Source organism: Microcebus murinus, chromosome 2 (genome assembly GCF_040939455.1).
Source record: "Microcebus murinus isolate Inina chromosome 2, M.murinus_Inina_mat1.0, whole genome shotgun sequence".
NCBI lineage: Eukaryota > Metazoa > Chordata > Mammalia > Primates > Cheirogaleidae > Microcebus > Microcebus murinus.
The window spans coordinates 114,299,308-114,318,915 of NC_134105.1; the positions used below are offsets into that span (position 1 = coordinate 114,299,308).

Genomic DNA, 19,608 nt, shown 5'->3' on the forward strand with positions numbered 1-19,608 from the left:
GCTGTAATATAGTATGCTCACACCTGTGACTAGCCACTGTACCCAGCCTGGGGAACATATTGAGTCCCTATCTCTTAATAAAAAAAAAAGGGGGGGAGGGAATAAGAATATATATAGTTACATGAAGAGATGTTGGAAGAATGCAACAAATCAATAAAAATAGTTTCCTAAAGAGGAAGGGAAGTGGAAAGTGGAATAAAGAGACTTCTCTGTATCATAAAATGCTATAGTTTTGATTTTTGATTTATGTAAGTTATATCTATTAAAATAAATGTTATTATAAAGAAAACCCACCCAATTATTTAAAAATGTGTGTGTTGTATGTGGGGCATGGGGGCAGGGATGCTTCAAACCCAGAGCCTGTTTCTGATACTTCCTCTTTGTGGTGTTAAAATCCCCGCCTGCTTCTGGGCTGCAGACAGTAGCACTTGGGATTAATAGGCCCAACAGGCCTAAGTAAATTAACCTATTCATGGCTTACATTTATGTGTTCTTCCTGGTGCATGGAAATGATTATTGCTTTTGAGTCTGTTTATTTTTGGTTTTCTCTTTTTATATTTTATCTATCATCGCTGTATATTTGGAGCAAAGGAAATGTTTGGATTTATAAACCTACTGTGCAAGTAGGTGGAAGTCCTTTTCCTTTAGTTATAACCCTTATTATTGAAAATCCTTAAACAATATGTCTTTTCAGCCTTACAAGGTTCAGTACACTCAGAATTACTAAACATTTCTCAGATGATAAAATATACTAGTATGAAGTTTCTAAGCCTTAATTCTCAGTATAAAATACTATATTTCATAGAATTTAAAATGCCTTTGTAAGATGCACCACTATTTTATGTACCATTAAAAAAATGCTGCCAATTAAACTGTGACACAATGCTTTCTTATCAAATCCCTGTAAAGTTCACCTTAATTTCAAAGATATTAAAGTGTAAAAAAAAGTGCATCTGAGTGGATAAAATATAGAATTTATTAGATATAGACTTGGAGGTTAAAAAGAATTGAATTAAATGTGTACTGATCCTACCATGTTCCAAAAATCCAAAGAAAACGTTTTGCCTAGAGTGATGGCAAGTTTATGGTAGGTATTTGATTAATATTTATTAATAAATATAGGCTATTTTCATGTCAATGGATAGTCACTAAAATATAGGGGGAAGTATGCAAAAATATTTGTTTTAAAAAATACACAAAGCATGGACTAAGTCCAGGCTCTATACAGTTAACAAGAATAAAAATATCAAAAATAATGAAGAGGACATAGCCCAGTCCTTGAATAGTTTATACTCTAGTGAGAGAGACAAATGTAACATAGTCTGACAATCAGGGAGAGGTCAGGACTGAAGGTATAGATTTGAGGGTTGTCTTCAGAGAGATAATATTTGAAAATGTGGCTATATGTAATGACACCAAACAGGCTTGCAACATGAGGAGAGGGACAAGGGCAGATCCTTGGAGAGTACCTGTATTGGAAGAAGAAGAAGAGAATCCAGTGAGAAAAATCAAGATGTGGTTAGAGAGATAAGAGGAGAAAATGGAGAGTAATTTATCATTGAGCCCAGAGGTAGAGATGGTTTTAAGAAAGAAGAAATGATCAACATCGTCAAATTGCCAATAGTTGGGCCAGATGAGGAGTGAAGATGTCATCAGCTTTGGAAGTTAGTAGGTCATCAGTGGCTTCCAATAAAGTAATTTCAGGAAAATGATTGGAGCAGATGTCAGACTATAATGGCTTGATGAGTAAATGCAGGAAGAGTTTATCTAGAGAAAGCTTATGAGGAAGGATAGGAAGAAGCAGGAAAAAACAGGAAGGGGAGAAATGGAATCAATAAATGTGGAGGAAAAAGTAGGCACCTCATGCATGGAAAAAAAGTGAAGGACTGAGTGGCTAGACACTGGAGGAAGGCAGCTTGGGGAGGCAGCTGACAGCCAAGACAGGGAGCAAATCTGGGGCTCAGAGAGGAAAAGCAGAGAGGATATGGAATTAGGCAATTTTTAGTTCAATTCCTAGCTCTCTCCCTTACTGTGTAGGCTTGGGCGAGTTACTTAACCTCTGCCCTTCAGATGTTAAGGAAGAACCATCAGAAAGAAGACAGACACTCCAAAAACACTCCTACAGTAAATAAGATACACTTTTAAGAGTTTTTTCTTCTTATGATTTTAATGTAGGCTGATGACATAAGTCCAAAGTACAATTCTAGGAAAGAATCTTACAAGGGGACAAAATGATGTATTTCAAGTGCATGGCTTTCTGACAGCTTGGCTTTTAAGAGTATCTAGAGGTGAAATAGCAAACAGATTTTATCTTGTATGCCTATGTGGATGAGATGCCAATGGCTGCTTGAAGCACTGGCTGGGAAGAATCATGTTTGAGCAAGATTGTAGGCTCACCTTAAGAAGAGGTATGGATTACAGAAGTTGCCCAGGGGCTTGGAAGAGATGGTAGTAATGGCAGTGTCATATACTGTATTTGTTGACCCTGAATTAGAGGGGAAAATGGCTGTGTATCCATCAGCTAGTTCTCCATAAAAGTCATTGAGCTTGTTGATGAGTCATGAATTGTAAATATTTCTGAGAAGTAGAAATATATTAATAAATAGCAGCTGTCAGCTACAGTAAGTTTGAAATCGTGTTATAAATGTTAGGACATATGACCAGGATACACTCGTTAATTTAATAGAAGGCCTCTCTACCTGCTCAAGGAGGAGAACCTTGGAAATATCTGAGGCAGGATCAAAATCTTCCTTGGAAAAACTGTGTGGACTGTAAAACATGGACAAAAAGGAGATCAAGGTCCTAATGCTTCATATTCAATGGCCTTGATCATTTTATCTGAAAAACTTTTAAAGGTACTGTTGCCAAGCTTGTTTTTCTTTAATGGCATATCTATAGTATATTTACCTTCAAGCAATTAAATATCCCAGTTGAATCTTCCATGACAGTAAATTTCATATATATATATATATATATATATATATATATATATATATATACACACACACACATATGTATGTATGTATTTTTTTCAAAGCAGTGATACCATGTTTTCAAACAAAATCTCATCTTGAACTCTAATATAGGTAAAACAGAGCCATTCAGGTTGGCCCTGAATGGCTCCTACTTCAAGGGTGGCCCTGAGGGCTTCATGAAATGTAGTTTGAAAGCCTCTGCTATAAAATTAATTAGTTACTAAATGCACCCCTGGGCCACCAAACAAATTAATTTGCGATATTAGAATATTAATCTTTATGAACAAGTGAAGTATTAGAGATGTTTATTTAAAAAATGATAAAATTTTTAATTTAGTCACCCAAGGCAATTATTATATAATCATTAAAATACATTTCCCAGAGTCTGGGTTTCTCAGTTTTTAACAAAATCAAGTGGCAGCATCTTTAGTACGAGGAAGGTGTGTGAGTCCCAGTCCCAAGCTTCCCTTTAGCCTGTGGAAAAAAGAATATCTGATCTGCTTGCTGCTTCTCACACAGTATGGTCTCTTGAGAACAATGGCACTTCATGGTCCAGGAGCACTGCAGGAATTTCAGTCTTCACATCTGCATTCTAGGCAGCTGGAAGGAAAACAAAAGGAGGAAAAACAAACTTGGTTCCTTTAAGAGATTCCCCCCAGAAATCTCACCCAATAACTCCTCGTAATTGAATAGCCAAAATTTAGTCACATGGCCACATCTAGCTGCAAAGGAGTCTGTGTGTTTCACTTTAGCAAGACAGATGGACACAATGACATTGACACTTTAAGTGGGAACTGAAGGAACATCCAGTAACAGTCATATCTAGGAAGCAGTAACCACCACTCCCCTGTACTACTTCTGTGCTATTTGTGTATGTATTTACTACATGTACCACATTCAGGATACAGAACAACTCCATTAACCACCCCCCCAACCTTCCTTTTACCTATCCTTTATGTTACACCTTCCTCTGTTGCTACCTCCTGGCAACTACGGTTGTTTTCTATCACTGCAGTTTTGTTGTTTCATTAATGTCATATGGATGGGACCATATAGTCTATAATCTTTGAGACTGGCTTTTTTCACTCCTCAAAATACCTTTGAGATTCATTGAAATTGTTACATGTGTCAATAGTTCATTCCTTTTTATTGCTTCCTATTCCATGGTGTGAATGTACCAATTTGTTTGTTCATTCATCTGTTGAAGGACATTTGGGTTGTTTCTAGTGTTTGGCAATTAAAATAGAGTTGCTATTTGTATACATGTTTTTATGTTAACTTATCACCCATGTATACATTTTTATTTTAATGAGATTACATATAAGGACATTATTTGTTAATATGCCCTCTTCCTACGTTGAATTATACACACCTGCAAGTTTTTGTCCAATTCAAAGTAAGTATTAATAGCATAGTGTAATGGTTGAGTACAGCCCCTTGCTTGAGTTTGAATTTTAGCTCTACCATTTAACAGTGGTGTGACAGTGATCAAGTTACAGTTGACATCTCTATGCCTCAATTTTCACATCCAGGAAAATGGGAATAAACAGTTTCCTATTAGCTTATCAAGTATGAAATGTCTGATTTCCTTAAGCACTGAGTTTGACAGTTGATATCGCTGACATTTCACTTTGACACTTCTTATTTTATGTTTATTGTGAAGGTACATCCTCAGTCTTTCAAGTATACATTTTGGCTTGTGATTATCTTTCAATTTTTTTTAGAGCAATTTTTGTGAAACCATGGATGAGTCAAAAATTCACGTTGTCTTCGAATACGAGTTCCATTGTGGAACCAATGCAGCGTAGACACCTCTAAATATCAATGAACCATTTGGGAAGAATGTGGCTAATGAATGCATAGTACATCTGTCAAGGTGACAGTCTGCCCTCGCTTCTTGGTGTGCTCTAGGCTGAAGAATGACCAGACATACCAAAGTGTCAAGTCCAGATTATTATCCTGGTCCTCTGACTCCTTGCTTGGAAAAATCACCAGCAGGGCCAATGCGATGGAATAACCTCGAGCAGGAAGCAGTTTCATGCAAACAGCTCTTTCTTATGGAACAAAACGGGTATGTCCCTGCGAGTGGAGAGAGACAGATTGACCCATTGACTGACTGACTGACTCACTCTCTCTTTCAATTCTCTGATTGTTTCCTTTCATTGGCCCAGTCTAGGGGAGAGCTCTCGGGATTTGTAGGATATTACCAGATGATCAACAGGTGTCCTCAAAATTCCATCTGCATATATGTGCTCCCTTTCCCAAAGTCCATCTGGGGCCAGGGTGAACCCAATTTAAGCTAATGACATAATAGTTATCCTTAGGTTTACTCTAGGTCACTTTCCAAATCCTATCCTGCTTGGGCTGGGGAATTCCCAGGTTGATAAAGCATTCTCTCCTTCCTCAGGTGTAGTAGTTGTTTGGGATAGGATTAAGGGTGGGGCAACACCAAAATGGAGTGCCCACCCTTATCCTTCTTCCCAGGTATAGCAATTGCTCCAGACAGCACCAAATCAGGGCACCCTTGTGTCTAAAAGAGCTGGATATCCTAACTATCTACCTCACATATCAGTGTTTTGAGCAGTTCCATTCTGGTGATTTTAATCTCGAAAATAAGCCACATGGGTGATCTGAGACCAAGGTGGATAATGATGAGCTGAAAGCTATAGTAGAAGCAAATCCATCTCAACCTAAACATGAATTAGCAGCAAGGTTTGACATTACTATTCATACAATATTGGACCATTTGAAATGAATCAGCAGGGTAAAGATAAATAGATGGGTTCTGCATGACTTAACTGAGTGTCAGAAGAGAAATCATCTCGAAGCTTGCTTTCTTTGCTGTCATGACATAAAGGCAAATCATTTCTACACCGTATTGTTACTTGTCATGAAAAATGGATTCTTTTTGACAATCACAAGCATTCAGCACAATGGTTAGATAAAGATGAAGTGCTCAAACACAATCCAAAACCGAATATTCATCAAAAAAAGCTAATGGTGTATGTTTGGTGGTCCAGCACTGGTATTATCCACTATAGATTCATGAAACCTGGTCAATTGATTATAACGGTTGTCTACTGCAACCAACTGGACGAAATGATGAGGATGCTTGGGATTAAGCAGCCAAGATTGGCCAATCCTCTTGCAAGACAACCTCACCCACATGCAACCACATGTTGCACAAACAACGCTGCTAAAACTACAGAAGCTGGACTTGGAAAATCTCTGCCATCCACCGTATTCACCAGATCTTGCACCAAATGACTACCACTTCTTCCAGACTTTGGATCACTTCTTGCAAGGAAAGATATTCAATTCTCAACAAGCTATGGAAAACGCCTTTTGTGATTTCTTCACCACTCACTCTCCAGGTTTCTTCTGGCTGGCATAAACAAGTTACTTTAAGATGGCAAAACTGTGTCGACACTTTAGGCACATACTTTGATTAATTGTACTGCTTCTTGTTTGAGATATAATAAACTATACTTTTGATTTGAAGCCGGACATTTCATATTAATGACCTAATACCTCCCAGGGTTATAAGGATTTAAAAAAGGAGCTGATACATAATGAGTTTGCTAAGGTCAAAACAGTGTCTTACACATTTTCCTATCCTTAGCACCTAGTAAATTTTCATGGGAGAAAGTAAATGTTTATAAATTTTTGTTGAATAAATGACTTCACCAATTTTTAAAATAATCTTAACATATATAAGTGCATGTTTACTATTTTTCCTTTGACAAATATTTATGAGCAACAACTCTTCCCAGATGTTGTGTTAGGCACGGGGACACAGTTGGAAACATAAGTATCTTCATTAAGAGAAAACTGAAACATTGATAAAGACTATTTTAAACTATTTTTGTTTTCACAGAACTATCCACCCTTAAATAAAAATCTATTCCACAAAAATTCCCTTTTATGAAAATGATTTTTTTTTTTTTTTGAGACAGAGTCTCACTCTGTTGCCCTGACTAGAGTGCCATGGTGTCAGCCTAGCTCACAGCAACCTCAAACTCCTGGGCTCAAGCAATCCTGCTGCCTCAGCCTCCCGAGTAGCTGGGACTACAGGCATGTGTCACCATGCCTGGCTAATTTTTTCTACATATTTTTAGCTGTCTAGCTGATTTATTTCTCTTTTTAGTAGAGACGAGGTCTCAGCTCTTGCTCAGGCTGGTCTCCTACTCCTGAGCTCAAAGGATCCTCCCACCTCAGCCTCTCAGAGCTAGGATTATGGGTATGAGCCACCATGCTGGCCCGTAAATGAAATGGTTAAGAATGAATAGCCCATACATTAGCTTCAATGACTTTCTAAAGGTCATACTAATTTACTTTATGAACCAAAGAGCAAAACTAAGATTAAATAGGAGATAGGAATTTAAATAAGGGTATTCGAGCTATTATTAGTGGAGATGATTTCAAATTCGTTGCCCTTGTAGCAGGAGCATACTTAACTTTATTTCAAATAAGGTTGATGATCCTGAGACTTCCTCTATAGTAATGCCCGTGAGTATAATTTAGGACACATTTCAAGATTAATTGTAACATGGGTTAATTTTGCATTTTCTTAACTGCGTGTTGGTTGGCATGGCTTGAAATAATTACAGATAGGGTGGTCCAATTATTTGGCTAAAACAGTCATGCACACACCCTAAGCCTTAAATACCACGAATAAATCAATCCCATCCCAAATCATTGTCTGCCACTGACAATAGCTTTAACTGTACTTGCACAGTGTAAGGAATTCAAGGAGCATGGTTAAAACTTCATGGTTAAAATTGTAGCTGTTAGGATAACTGCTGACTATCATTTGGAGATTAGTTGTTTTTTTCAGTGTAGAGTCTACAATTGTACCCAATTTAAACTTTAGTCATATCTCTCTTCAAGACAGATTAGAGGTGATTTTTAAAAACCTTTGCTTACCACGAAATACACTTTTCTTTTCACTCTTAAATAAAATAATCTTCGGGTTTTATTAAGAATCCGTAAATGTCTTACAAAAGACTTTGTCCAGGGAATTTTACTGGCAAAGATAAAGAAATCTCAGCAAAATTATGACCAGTTACAAAGAAAGATATTTTAGGAGAAAGCCTTTCCGTACTATCACATTTACTATGAGAAATACAGCAAAGTGAAACTCATGCGAAGCTACTGCTGATTTCGACACGTTTATTCATTAGGTCATTTAGTTTACTCTTCAAGGCTTTAAAAAGATGTTCCAAAAGCGCGAGAAAAGGAGAGAAAAACCTATCCGTAGACGGGATCTGCCGTAGGTTTCCATCCACAGAGCAACGTTAGAGCGAAAACTAAACGCGAGGCGAGGGGCGGGAATTAGCGACTCAGTGAGACGCCCAGCTCCCGCGCAAGCCAGCCGGGCGTTAGAAACAAGTAGAGCAGAAGAGATTTCGGGCTGATTAAAACCACCGCAGGACACTCCCCCTCGCTCTCGCCCGGCCTGGTCTCCAGCATTTGCCGAGTCGGGGGCGGGGATTAGCTGGGATTCAAATTTAAAGCGGGATGACCGCTTGAGGCTCAGCAGGTGCCTCACGCCTGGAGTTTCCGCCCCTACCTGCCCCGAGGGCCGGAAATTACTTAGCGGGGGAGTGGCCCCTCCATTGTCAGGGTTTCCAGGGCGCTCACAGCCTCGAGGAAGTGTGGAGCGAGGGGACGCGGGCGCCGGCCCGCCCATGACCCTCCACGCGTCCCCACGCTGTTGGCCTGTGTGCCCTACCCGTCGGCTACAATGCCACCGGCCACTGGGGAAAGCCGGAGGAGAGCTGGGAGGGAAGTAAGGCGGGAGGAGAAAAGGGAAAACTGTAAGAAGATACAAGCGCTCGACATAACCACACTTTATAGTCAGATTACTCTTTTGGAGAGGCGAAAACCGGGGAGCGCATGCGCCGGCCGCACATCAGGCGCGTGGAGAAAGTCGCGCATGCGCGGAGCCGAGACGGAAAAAAGAAATGAAGCGAAGGGGTGACTGGCAGGTTGAGGGCGCTCCTTTAGCTACCGAAGGGCCACGGCGCCCTGGAGGCGCGTGCGCAGAGCGCGAGGGGGTGGAGCTCTTCCAAGGGGGCCGGCGAAGAACAGCGCCGGTCTCGCGCGCCCCCTGGCGCGCGCCCGGGGAGAGGAGGGAACGGGAGGGGGCGGAGAGGAGGGAGGCGGCAAGCAGGGCGGGAGGGGGGAGGGGAGCGGGAGCGAGGGAGGGTTTATCGACCGGGCGATTTTGGTTAAAATATTCAAAATGGCGGACGGAGGAGCAGCGAGTCAAGATGAGAGTTCAGCCGCGGCGGCAGCAGCAGCAGGTAATCATTACAGCATTTTACATATTCATATTCATACTCAACCCCGGCTCCCGCTGCCCCCCCCGCGACTTAGCATAATTTATTAGTACTCAGGATTATTATAATTAACGGCGGGGAGATGGGGGGCCGGGGAGCACTGAGCCCCCGCCGGGCGCCGAGCGGAGGGGGAAAGAGGCTCGGAGCGGCCAGGCGGAGGGGGAAGACAAGGGGCAAAGGGGGCTGCGATCCACCGCCCTCCTCCTGCCCCCGACCCACCCCGCCGCCGGCTCGCCGGCCCGCCCGCCGGCACCGGCCCTCCTCCTCAGCCGGCCGCCGCCGCCTCCTCGCCGCCGAGCCCGAACCCGAGCGGGTCCGCGGCGGGCGGCGGGGCCGGGGCAGAGGGAGAGGACAATAAAGACATTTTACATATTCATAGCTGCTGGGCCGGCGGGGCGCAGTGGGGCGCGGGCTGGCGGTCGGGGCCGGGCGGGCGCGGGGTGGGGGGGCGTGGAGGGGGATGGAGGTGGCGGCGAGCACAATGCCGGGGAGCGGCGGGGCCGGAGCGGACCCCGGCGGCTGGACACCCGCACGCGTCTTCCCCCTGGGAGCGGGCCCGGGCCGGGGGGGCACTGCCCGCAGCGGGGCGGCCCGGAGGGCAGCCGGGTGCGCCGGGGGAGAGCGCCCTGCCCGCGCCCCGCCGCCGCACAGGGTCCGAGCGGGGTTGAGCTCGGGGGTCACGGCCCCGGGCACCTCGGCCGCGCCCCACTCGTTCCCCCGGCGGCGGCCTGACCCGAGCCAGGCCTGAGCTCTAGGTGGGTAGGGGCGAGCGGTGGTGGGCGCTACGAGGTGTCCTCGGGGCGGCGGGGGCGGGGAGCTCGCGCTGGAGTCCGCTTCGCCCCCTCGGGGGCGGACTGGGTAGGAAGGGGCCCTCGGAGAAAGTTCCCCTCGCAGGGGGTGCCCTCTGAGGCAGCCCGTGTGCCCCGGCCATCGGTCGGCAGTCCTCGTGGGTCCTGGAAAAGCCCCCGCTTCCTCGTGGGCTTAGCGGGGGAGTTGGGTCGGAGGCGGCTGGCGCGGTCTGATCCTCGGCTCCCTCTCCCCCTCCCCCTGCGCCTGACCGGGGACGCGCGGGGCGGGTGTCCCTCGGGGGCCTCTCACTCCGAGGCCCCAGGAGCGCCCTGAGGCCTCCTGAGAACTTGGATGTAAAGGGCTGCCCCAGAACGGGCTGGCCTGACAAGTTGATAATCTTCATTTCCCCTCTCCTGTTGGGAGTTGGTGGGTTGGGGCGGGGATCCTCCCCCTGGTTCTGTGGTGGTGTTTTCTTGCTGGTTGCTGGGTCCTCTTTACTCTCTGCTTAGCCGAACCTCTTCTCATTTGAATAATGTCTAATTCGGGGAGGTTTATATTATTGAAATGGCCGCCTGGCTTTCCCCGCCTCTCATGTTTAGTAATTCAGACCTTTAATAACAGCCACTCACAGCCCAACGCCGTGTTTATATTTTACATTCGCCCCATGTGCTTTTGTGGTTCGATATGATTCTTTTTTTTTTTTCCTTGGCAATCCACAGGGCTCTGAGATCAAACTCAGGCTGTGCTGGGAAGAGAGGGGGAGAGGTAGGCCTTGGCTTCTCTAGCAGTTAGTTGCCTAGGCCTCATGTTTTCTGCTGCTTGATTTATTTACTAATAACCAAAATGACTACCCCCACCAACTTCCACACACATACCCCTCCTCCACGGGCAAAACAAACCCTCTTGGGGCCTTACCAGCATTGAAACACCTCCTAGCTAAGCATCAACTCTACGGTGGTTTGTTTTCTCTCAAAAAGACTTTCTCATAGTTTGCAGTAATATTGGGCCTGGAAAAAAATCTGTCTTACTGATAACAAATTTTCAGAGGCTATGAAATCTATTTTGGTTTAATAAAAATAGATCACTTTGTTTTGTGGATAGTTCTCTCCCTTGCTTCTCACCCTCAAGTTAACCACTTTCAGGCTTTGTAAAAGTTTGCAGTATTTGTCAAACCTATACAGTTTTTCCCCCCCTAGGAGTTGTGAAATAGCTGAATATTTTAGGAATTCCAATTAACAACACTTTGGTAATTTTTCTGTGTGGTGCTCCCTTTCTAACCTCTTCATTCTAGTTTAAGATGGGGCTGGCACTAATTTTGTGCTATTACTGTCATAGATTTGCTTATTTTAATTGTAGCACTACTGAAAACAGAAATGGGGTTATGTTTTCTTTAAGTGTTTGTGTCATGGTTAAATGAGTGAAAATAGTAGAATAAACACAGGCATTGTGTCTACCCTGATCTTGGAACGTATCCTCTTCCCAGCACTCCCTCCCCTTTTCTTTTAAGTTGTCAGAATTGATTTTATGTTTTAGCTAGACTTAGGACAGTTGGCCTGTGAGAGAGGCAGATTAACTTTTCCTGTTTAGAGGAAACAATAATTTTGATTTTTGGTCTTTCCTGTGGCAAAGTTTTCTTTAACATTTTTATTTCGTGTAGTTGTAGTGTGTTTATTTATTGGCATTGCTTCTCATTGGTGGATGTTTACCTCTGCTAGTTGAGGGAAGTATTAGAGGAGTGGTGTTTAACACTAATGTCTTAAACCTTTGAAATTGTGCTAAGACACTTTATGGTGAATGGCTAGTGACATATTTTGTGGGATATTAGTCTTCAGTTTAATTTTTAATAAAATTCTAGATTTGGTGGACTAAAAGTAAGCTATTTTCAAATAACTGGTTCTGACCATTTTTCTTTCATTCCCAATGGGCAGGCCCTGAATGCAGCAGGGGGGAAAAATCTGAAGCTTTTAGGAGAATGCTCAGGTGAATGACTGTTGCAGAGGCCTGAGATACAGGGTTGGGTGGACAAAAAGCAGTAATATAATTTCATGCCTAAAATAGCATATGTTTTTGCACCCGATTCCCAAGATGTGGTCAAACTGATGATGTCATTGGACAGAGGACAAGGTGCAGTTAATTTGATTTATTGTCCTGAGGTGAAGTGTAGCAGTGAAGCTTTCTCATAGGGAAACCATTTATCTCGGGACAATTTCCTTTATAGCTGCAATTTAACCACTACTGAGGCTTTAGATATTTTATACAAGATGATAAAATGTACATTGGGTTTTACAAACAAAATTTCAAATAACAAAATTTCACTTATAGTTTTTGTAGTACAGAAAAAGATGGATATCGTTAACTGGCTTTACATTTTGGTTTGGCTTTCCCTGCTGTTGTAAAAATTCATTTCCTCAAATTCTCAAATGGAGACTATGGGTTTTATTTATTTTTGGGGGTGGGATTTTAAATAAGTATACTTGTAGAAGCAATGCATATTCATGCTTATTTTAGATATGTTCATTGTGATCCCCCAAACTGCATGGCCGGGGCTAATGGAGAGACTATTTGCTTTAGAATCAATTTCAGTGAATAAAGCAGAGTTGAAGAGAATGAGGGATATATTATATTCTTTTAGGTTGAAATTGTAATGTTTAATATAAAGTAATACACAGTATATACTTTGATATAATATAAAGTAATACACAGTATATGCTTTGAAAATACTTTTTTAAAAAATCATAATTCTTTTTGAGTTTATCTTAAATTAGGCTGGCCAAGTTTGTGCATTTTGTTTTGATTGATTAGTGATTTTTAAAATTGTTCCATTGCAAGGTAGTAATTTCACTTAGAATTTTTGACAAATTAGTGAATTTTCTTGTTAGGCATTTCTTATCATATTTTAAACTAGCTTATCTTAAGGTGATGATTTAAATGCTCTGGAAATGTGATAGAATTGCTATGTTTGTTCCTAACCCTAATTTGTGATCCAAACTTGATAGAGTATTTTAGGTTACTTTTGAGCCCTCATAAGCTTCTAACCTGCCTGTCTATCTCCTTTTACATCTGTCTGGTAGCTTCCCACATGTTTCTAGAAAATCTGGTGTCACTCTTAACTTGACCACCTATTAATTATAATACTTTTGAATTAAGGTTTTGAAAATTCATGTGACAGCCAACCAAATGTTTTTAATTTCTATAGGACTGTTCTGCTTCTAAGCCATTACTGTAAAAGTAATTTTTAACCTCTTCCCTCAAATTAATTTCTATTTCCTTTCATTTGTCATTGTCAAAAATCTCAGTAGTCAAGGAAAAAACAAACAGTGGCTATTATTCAGGTTTAAATGGTGAAGTATTCTGCCATATTTTAAATTTACTATTCTCTGCATTAATAGGTATTATAAAGCTGCCTGGGTTGAAGTAATTGTTAATCTGTCATTCATCTGGTCAATGGATATTGGAATAAGTTCAGGGCTGAGGATGTTAAACTGCTGTTATCAAGCCACCAAAGATGTTTAGTAGAGCTTTCAATATTTTAGGCAGGTGGTTTCTAAAATAGTAGAACTGGAAATTGAATGTTATCTTTCTTAGGTGTTTTCTATTAAATGGAATATTTGAAATGTTTCTTGAATTTGTATTGCTATATCTTGAATTCGTGTTTTTTAAGTTGGTCACTTTCATAAATATCTGTTTCCTCTGTACTTGGAAGACTATTATTGTGTAGTGGTGATTGCCTTATTGTTACCAGTTATTTTTGTTGTATTTTTAATGTTGAAAACCCACAGCCCTAATCTTTGCATGTTAGTCTTCTTTCAAGCTCCATTAAAAATGATGGTGTGTGACTTATTAATTTGCTTTTATATATCAGTATTGGTTCAATTACATAGTTTTTGTGATTAGTAAAGACTTGCTATGAAGCCTAATTTTTTCCTCACCCCACCCCAGTGAAGTCTAATTTTAAGTTGGGATGTGTTTTTCCTCGTGGAAATGATTGCATTAGAACTATTCAAATAATTAGTGTTTAGAGAACACAGCAAGTCACAGACAAAACATGCCCCTTTTTGGTCACACATAGTCTTGTTTCTGATGCCTGCTTAAATGCTAAATGTCTGAGCAAACTTACTTATTTCTTCAAGGAAATCTAATATTAGGCATTAGAGTTGAAAGTTGTGGGTTTGAGTCAGTGGGTTTGAATTTCTGTATCCCTCCTGAATGAACTCTTTTCCTTTTCTTAAGGAAACTTTGTGGGCCAGAATTTTACTTAATTCTTTATTATGTTGCTTAAATTATATAAATATCTTTTTGAGTGATTAAAAGTAGTAATAATTAAGGTTCACAGAGAATAGCAATTTCCTTATGCATCGCTGAACATTTTTGTACATTGACATTTTGTGAATAAAGATAATTGAATAACTTTGTAGATTTTTATTTCTTCTTAGGAATAAATCGATTTATTTTGTACCGAATATTTCTCTATTCTAAACTGACAATGAACCCTCAGAAACTCTTTTACCAGTAACAGTAATGAACACAAAAATACGAGTGGAACTGACTTACTGATCCATTTACAATATATTTAGAATTTGGAAAATGAGAATTGTCTTGAGTTTCAGAACCTCTGATTTGAAGAAGCTCTTTGCATATAATGCATGTGGTTTATAGAGTTCTGTGTACTTTTACTATAGGATGATAAATCTTTGAGCAAAGATATCAGTGGATATCTTTGTATACCCAGTGACTGATACAGCTTGTTTGTTTTTTATTATTTTCTTTTTAATTTTTTTTCCATTTAAGCAAATATCAAGTTTTTAGTGTTGCCTAAATTTTGCTGACAGGAGTAGTAATTGAGCAAAAGAAGAATAAGCAAACTTCTAGATTTATCAGATTTTCTTTTAAAGTACTGTGCAGGAAACTGGATATTTATCCAGAGAAGATACATTATTTTTTTTAAAAAGGCAATGTTAAAAAGCAACAAAAGTGTTTGTAGTGGCTTTACTTAGCCTGTAATATTGAAAGTCATAGCCAGTACAATTTAATTTGTCACAATGATTTATTTCATAATTCTGTGTAACTTTATTGGTTTTTATGTTGGAATCATAGAAATAGTGTATGAAATTAAATCAGTAAAATAATGATAAAAAAATTATGCCAGGGTTTTTGTTTTTAGCACCCCCCTCCCCGAGTTTTATCTTTGCAATAGAAGATATAAACAGGAATGGCTAGGAAATGAATATTATGTATTAAAAGACTCATTTGTGGTTAAACATGTGGTCACCTTAATGAAGATGTATTGATGCCTTTAAGTGAATATACATTTATAGAGAAAAGTGATTTAGGTTTTTTCTTGTTTTAGTACACTTATTTTAATGGGCTGCTTAATGAAAAAAAATTGCTTTATTTTTTGCTGATTCATACTGCAGCAAACAATATTATAATCAATCTCTAAAAATAGTTATCTTAAACATTTCTTAGCTTATATAAAGTATCTGCTATGTACCTGGTCTTATGCCAGTCTTTGGGAATAAGAAGAAAATGTTAACATAAGACTACTGTGGAGGCCTTGGTATATTTACTTAAACAGAGAAAGTCTAAAAACAGTGTATATAATTACATATTAAAATATGTGACAGGTAGATCAGGGTGTGTCCAAGTTTGAAAGAACCAAAGCATCCTGGAATGTTATAGCTGGAAGGTAATTTAGATATAATCTGTCCTAAAGCTTTGGTTTCACAGATGAGGAAATATTCTCACAATGGTTTAGTGACTTGTACACAGTCACTTAACTGTTGACTAACAGATAAGAACACAATACTTGTGCCTTTCCTCCCACCACCCAGTCCCTCTCTCTGCCTCATTGCTACCAGTCAGAAAAGGCTTTATGTAGAAAGTGATATTTTTAAGCTGAACTTTAACAAAAAGAATTTAGAGGAATGGGAGGACAGGGAAGGCCATTGCAGGGAGGTCGTGTTCAATATTGTGCTGTGTAGGTAAAGAATGAGGAGGCTTTTGTTCTGTGTGCAGGGAAGCAGTCAGAGGTTTTTGAATTGAGGACCAATGTGATAAAAGTGATCTTTTAGGATTAATGTGGTGTGCAAGATGATTTGAAATAAGGATCCATAGAAACCAGTATATAAGTTATTTGGTTTATTGACTGATTGCTATAAGTGCTGCCAGAGATACAAATATAATAAAGCAATTACCTGACCTCAAGATGCTTTTAATCTAATAATGATATAATGAAATAGATAATCCCTGATAAAGATGTTGAGAATATTGTCTAATTACATTATACAGAATAAGGACCTTTGGGAGAAATTCTCACCTGGTCTTTACAGTAGGAACTGTTTTACTTCTGACCAATGGGTTTGTTTTTAGTCTTTTGGACATGAATTATCTAGTTGGCTTCGTTTCCTTTTCAAATCAAGCTACAGTGTTAAGCCAAATCATTAACCTGAAAGGAAGTAAATATATAGGCAGTTATGGTGTGCATTTCTCTTAGCCTCATTCTCAGTTCTTTTTTTGTCCGTACATTTGTTTTGTATTTGTTTTATTGTTTCCATCTTTAAACTCTTGTTATTTTGTGTTTTATGTGGGCTACCCTACATCCTTTCTGGAGCAAGGCAGGTATAAATGAAATAAAATTACCACAACTATGACATAATGATAATGTTTGTATTTTTATAGTACTTTAAAATTTACGGCCACACTCATTTTCATTACCTCAGTTAGTCCTTTCAGGCAAGTATTATTATACCCATTTTATTGTTGAATAAAATAAAACACAGATTAAGTGACTTTCCCAAGGTCATATCCTTTAATAAGCACTAAGTGTGTGAGGAATAGCAAGACTTCCAGGCTAGCTGTTACTTAGGCTGTGTAGAGAAGTGGTGGAAGGCAGGCTGGGGCTCTATTGTGGAAAGCTCTCAATGCTCTGCGTTGGTGTAAGAGTTTGGATTTCATTTCCTAGGCAGTAGGGAGCCATTGATTTTTGTTGTTGTTGTTGTTCTGAGCAGTGCCATAATCAGGGCCCTTAAAAGTGTTTAGCAGCTAATTAGAGGCAAAGAGGATATCAGAGTGTTTAGCATAGGTTATCCAGAGAAGTGCAGTGCCATGCATACATGTAGGGAAGTTGAGAGAGAGAGCCATTTCCGGAATAAGGCAATGAATCCAGTATTAGACATGCTACTTGAGACATGTTTGGGTGGATCTTATTAGGTTTTAAGTTCCTTGTGAAAATTTATTAGTGAATTAAATGTGTGATAAACATAGGAATACTGAAGTTGAGATTTATTCTTATGCCACTGTGTATGTGGACGGAGCATTAAGTCTGAACATTGTAAATTCTAGACATCTCATTTTGGCTTTGACACTGACTTCTATGGTTATTTTCTTCAACAATAAAATGGTGATAATAGCAGTGTTAGAGGGATGCTATGGGGAGTAACAAATTGATAGCAGAAGCATTTTTAAAGTACTGTAATAGTTTCTGTTACATGAGCACAAGAGTAAAATCAGCAATTTTATTACTTGTGGTGCTGTAGAGGAGAAGCTTTAGCACCTGATTGATTCTGTGAGGCACCTGACTGTAGATTGTCCGTTTCTATGTGCAGCCAGCATCCTGGGAGTGTACCCTCTTAGTACTCTTCTGAAAACTTGTACAGTGGGGGTGTTGAATTGAAGCAAATATAATAAACTCCTCTTTGATCTCAAGGCATTTTATTATCTAGCCCTTACTCCTGTATTCTTATCGTTTTCTACTTCCTTAAATAGCATGACTCAACAATTCCACCAAGGAAGGTCCCCTATGGACCTACCACAAATACATCATTTTGTCAGTTTTAATATTTTAAGAAGTCTTCCTAAAACTTGAAGGTTTGCTTTGGAGGGGTGGCTGTATTTTATCCTGAGGCTTGCCTGGGCCCTTCTCCCTATTATCACTCTCCCATCCCAGTCGCACTTTGAGACGCATGACCTGAAAGTAAACCCACTGTTTTGGTCAGGCCAGTGTGTTTGGGGTGTTCTGTGAGAACCTTTGCTCATACCCTCCCCTCCCTTGGAATGCCAGGGTGTGTGATGTGGTAGAGTGAAAAGGGGACTGGGGGTTGAGAGACCTGGTTTTTATATCGCCAGTTAGCTTCCTAACTTTAGGACAAGTTACTTCACCACAGGTTTTTAAATTTTATTTTGCATTTGTAAAATAAGAGGGATTTCAAACTTTTAAAAGCCTTTGGTCTTCTATTTTAAGTGGAGCCTTTCTGATTAAAATTGGATGTAGGGACAAGGAAAGCATCCTCCTCTACTTTCCACAGTAGCCCTGGAGGCACTTTCACAATATCCTTAGGACTCCTGCTGGGGGACCTATCTGTCTATTATCCTATCTCCACAAATAGCGGTCTCTCAGCCTGAGCTCCTGTCCTACTTTCTCTGTATTTAGCACTTAATTTGTGTTCATTTAGCTAATTCAGCACTTCATTATACAGTCTTATTTTCTTCTCCAATTGATTATATAAATAAATTTTGTTTCTTCCTAAGAGCCTTGAGAGGAGGAATATACTGGTAAGGACAGAGTAGGCGTTTAGCAAGTAATAAATGCTTGATTGATTAAATTAGTGGTTCTCAATGTTTGCTGGGATAAGAATCACCCATAGAACTTTTTCAACATGCGAAGGTCCAGGTCTCACCTGAGTTTCTCATACAGTAGAGGTCTGAAAATCCATACTTTAGAAAGGCTTCACAGGTGATTCAGTAGCATTAAATGATTACTTGTTACATTTCAAGATTATTTATTGCTTGAAATACCCTGAACAGTGGTTCTCAATTATTGTACCAGAAAGGCCCTATGAAAGGCAGACTGACAACTAGGGGACCTGGATCTTTACTCTGTTTCTAACACTTCTAGCTTTCTGATTTTGAACAAGTCACTTAACTTTTTCACCTCATGGGGTCCTTGTTGAAAAATTATGGGCTGGACTAGATAAATAATTTTCACATTGTTTTATAAGTCTTCCTCAAAAGATGTTTTTGAGGAAGACTGGTAAACATAATAGATACTTTGAGCAGTTTGACTTTCATCTGAGTGCCATTTTAATAAACATATTAAGAATATAGAATGTATAAGTTTAATCCTGTCTTAACAAGAGAGCTATTAATAAATTATATACGATGGGTCATACTGAAAGGTGGGATTTAGATTTAAAACTTGAAACATTCTATAAGAATGTGAATGAGTAAGAGCAGTAAGCTTAATCAAGAATTGTAGTACTCAATGTGAATATGAACTAGATTGTAATTTACCAGTCTGGCTGGTCCTTCTGCATTCATTTAATTTAACAGATATTTATAGAGCTTCTTCTCCTTGCAATGCCCCCAGCATTGGAGATAGAGTAGAAAATAAGACATATATACAGTCTCCATCCTCTCAAAGCTTATAGTCTGTCAGGGAAATCATATATTAAATAACGCTGGTAGTAGTTCAATGAATAAAGTACAGGAAGTTCAGAGTACAC

The 19,608-nt window shown here is 39.9% G+C and overlaps 1 protein-coding gene across 3 annotated transcripts in view; it reads left to right on the forward strand.

Annotated features, from left to right (window-relative positions):
* Positions 1-9,212: 9,212 nt before the first annotated feature.
* POU2F1 (POU class 2 homeobox 1) overlaps positions 9,213-19,608 on the forward strand; it is a 164,690-nt gene continuing 154,294 nt past the window's right edge. For all 3 annotated transcript variants that reach the window (XM_012783849.2, XM_076000357.1, XM_076000358.1), the window contains exon 1: positions 9,213-9,283. In XM_012783849.2, coding sequence (XP_012639303.1) covers positions 9,223-9,283 — 61 coding nt within the window. In that variant the 5' untranslated portion in view covers positions 9,213-9,222. The remainder of the gene's footprint in view (positions 9,284-19,608) is intronic.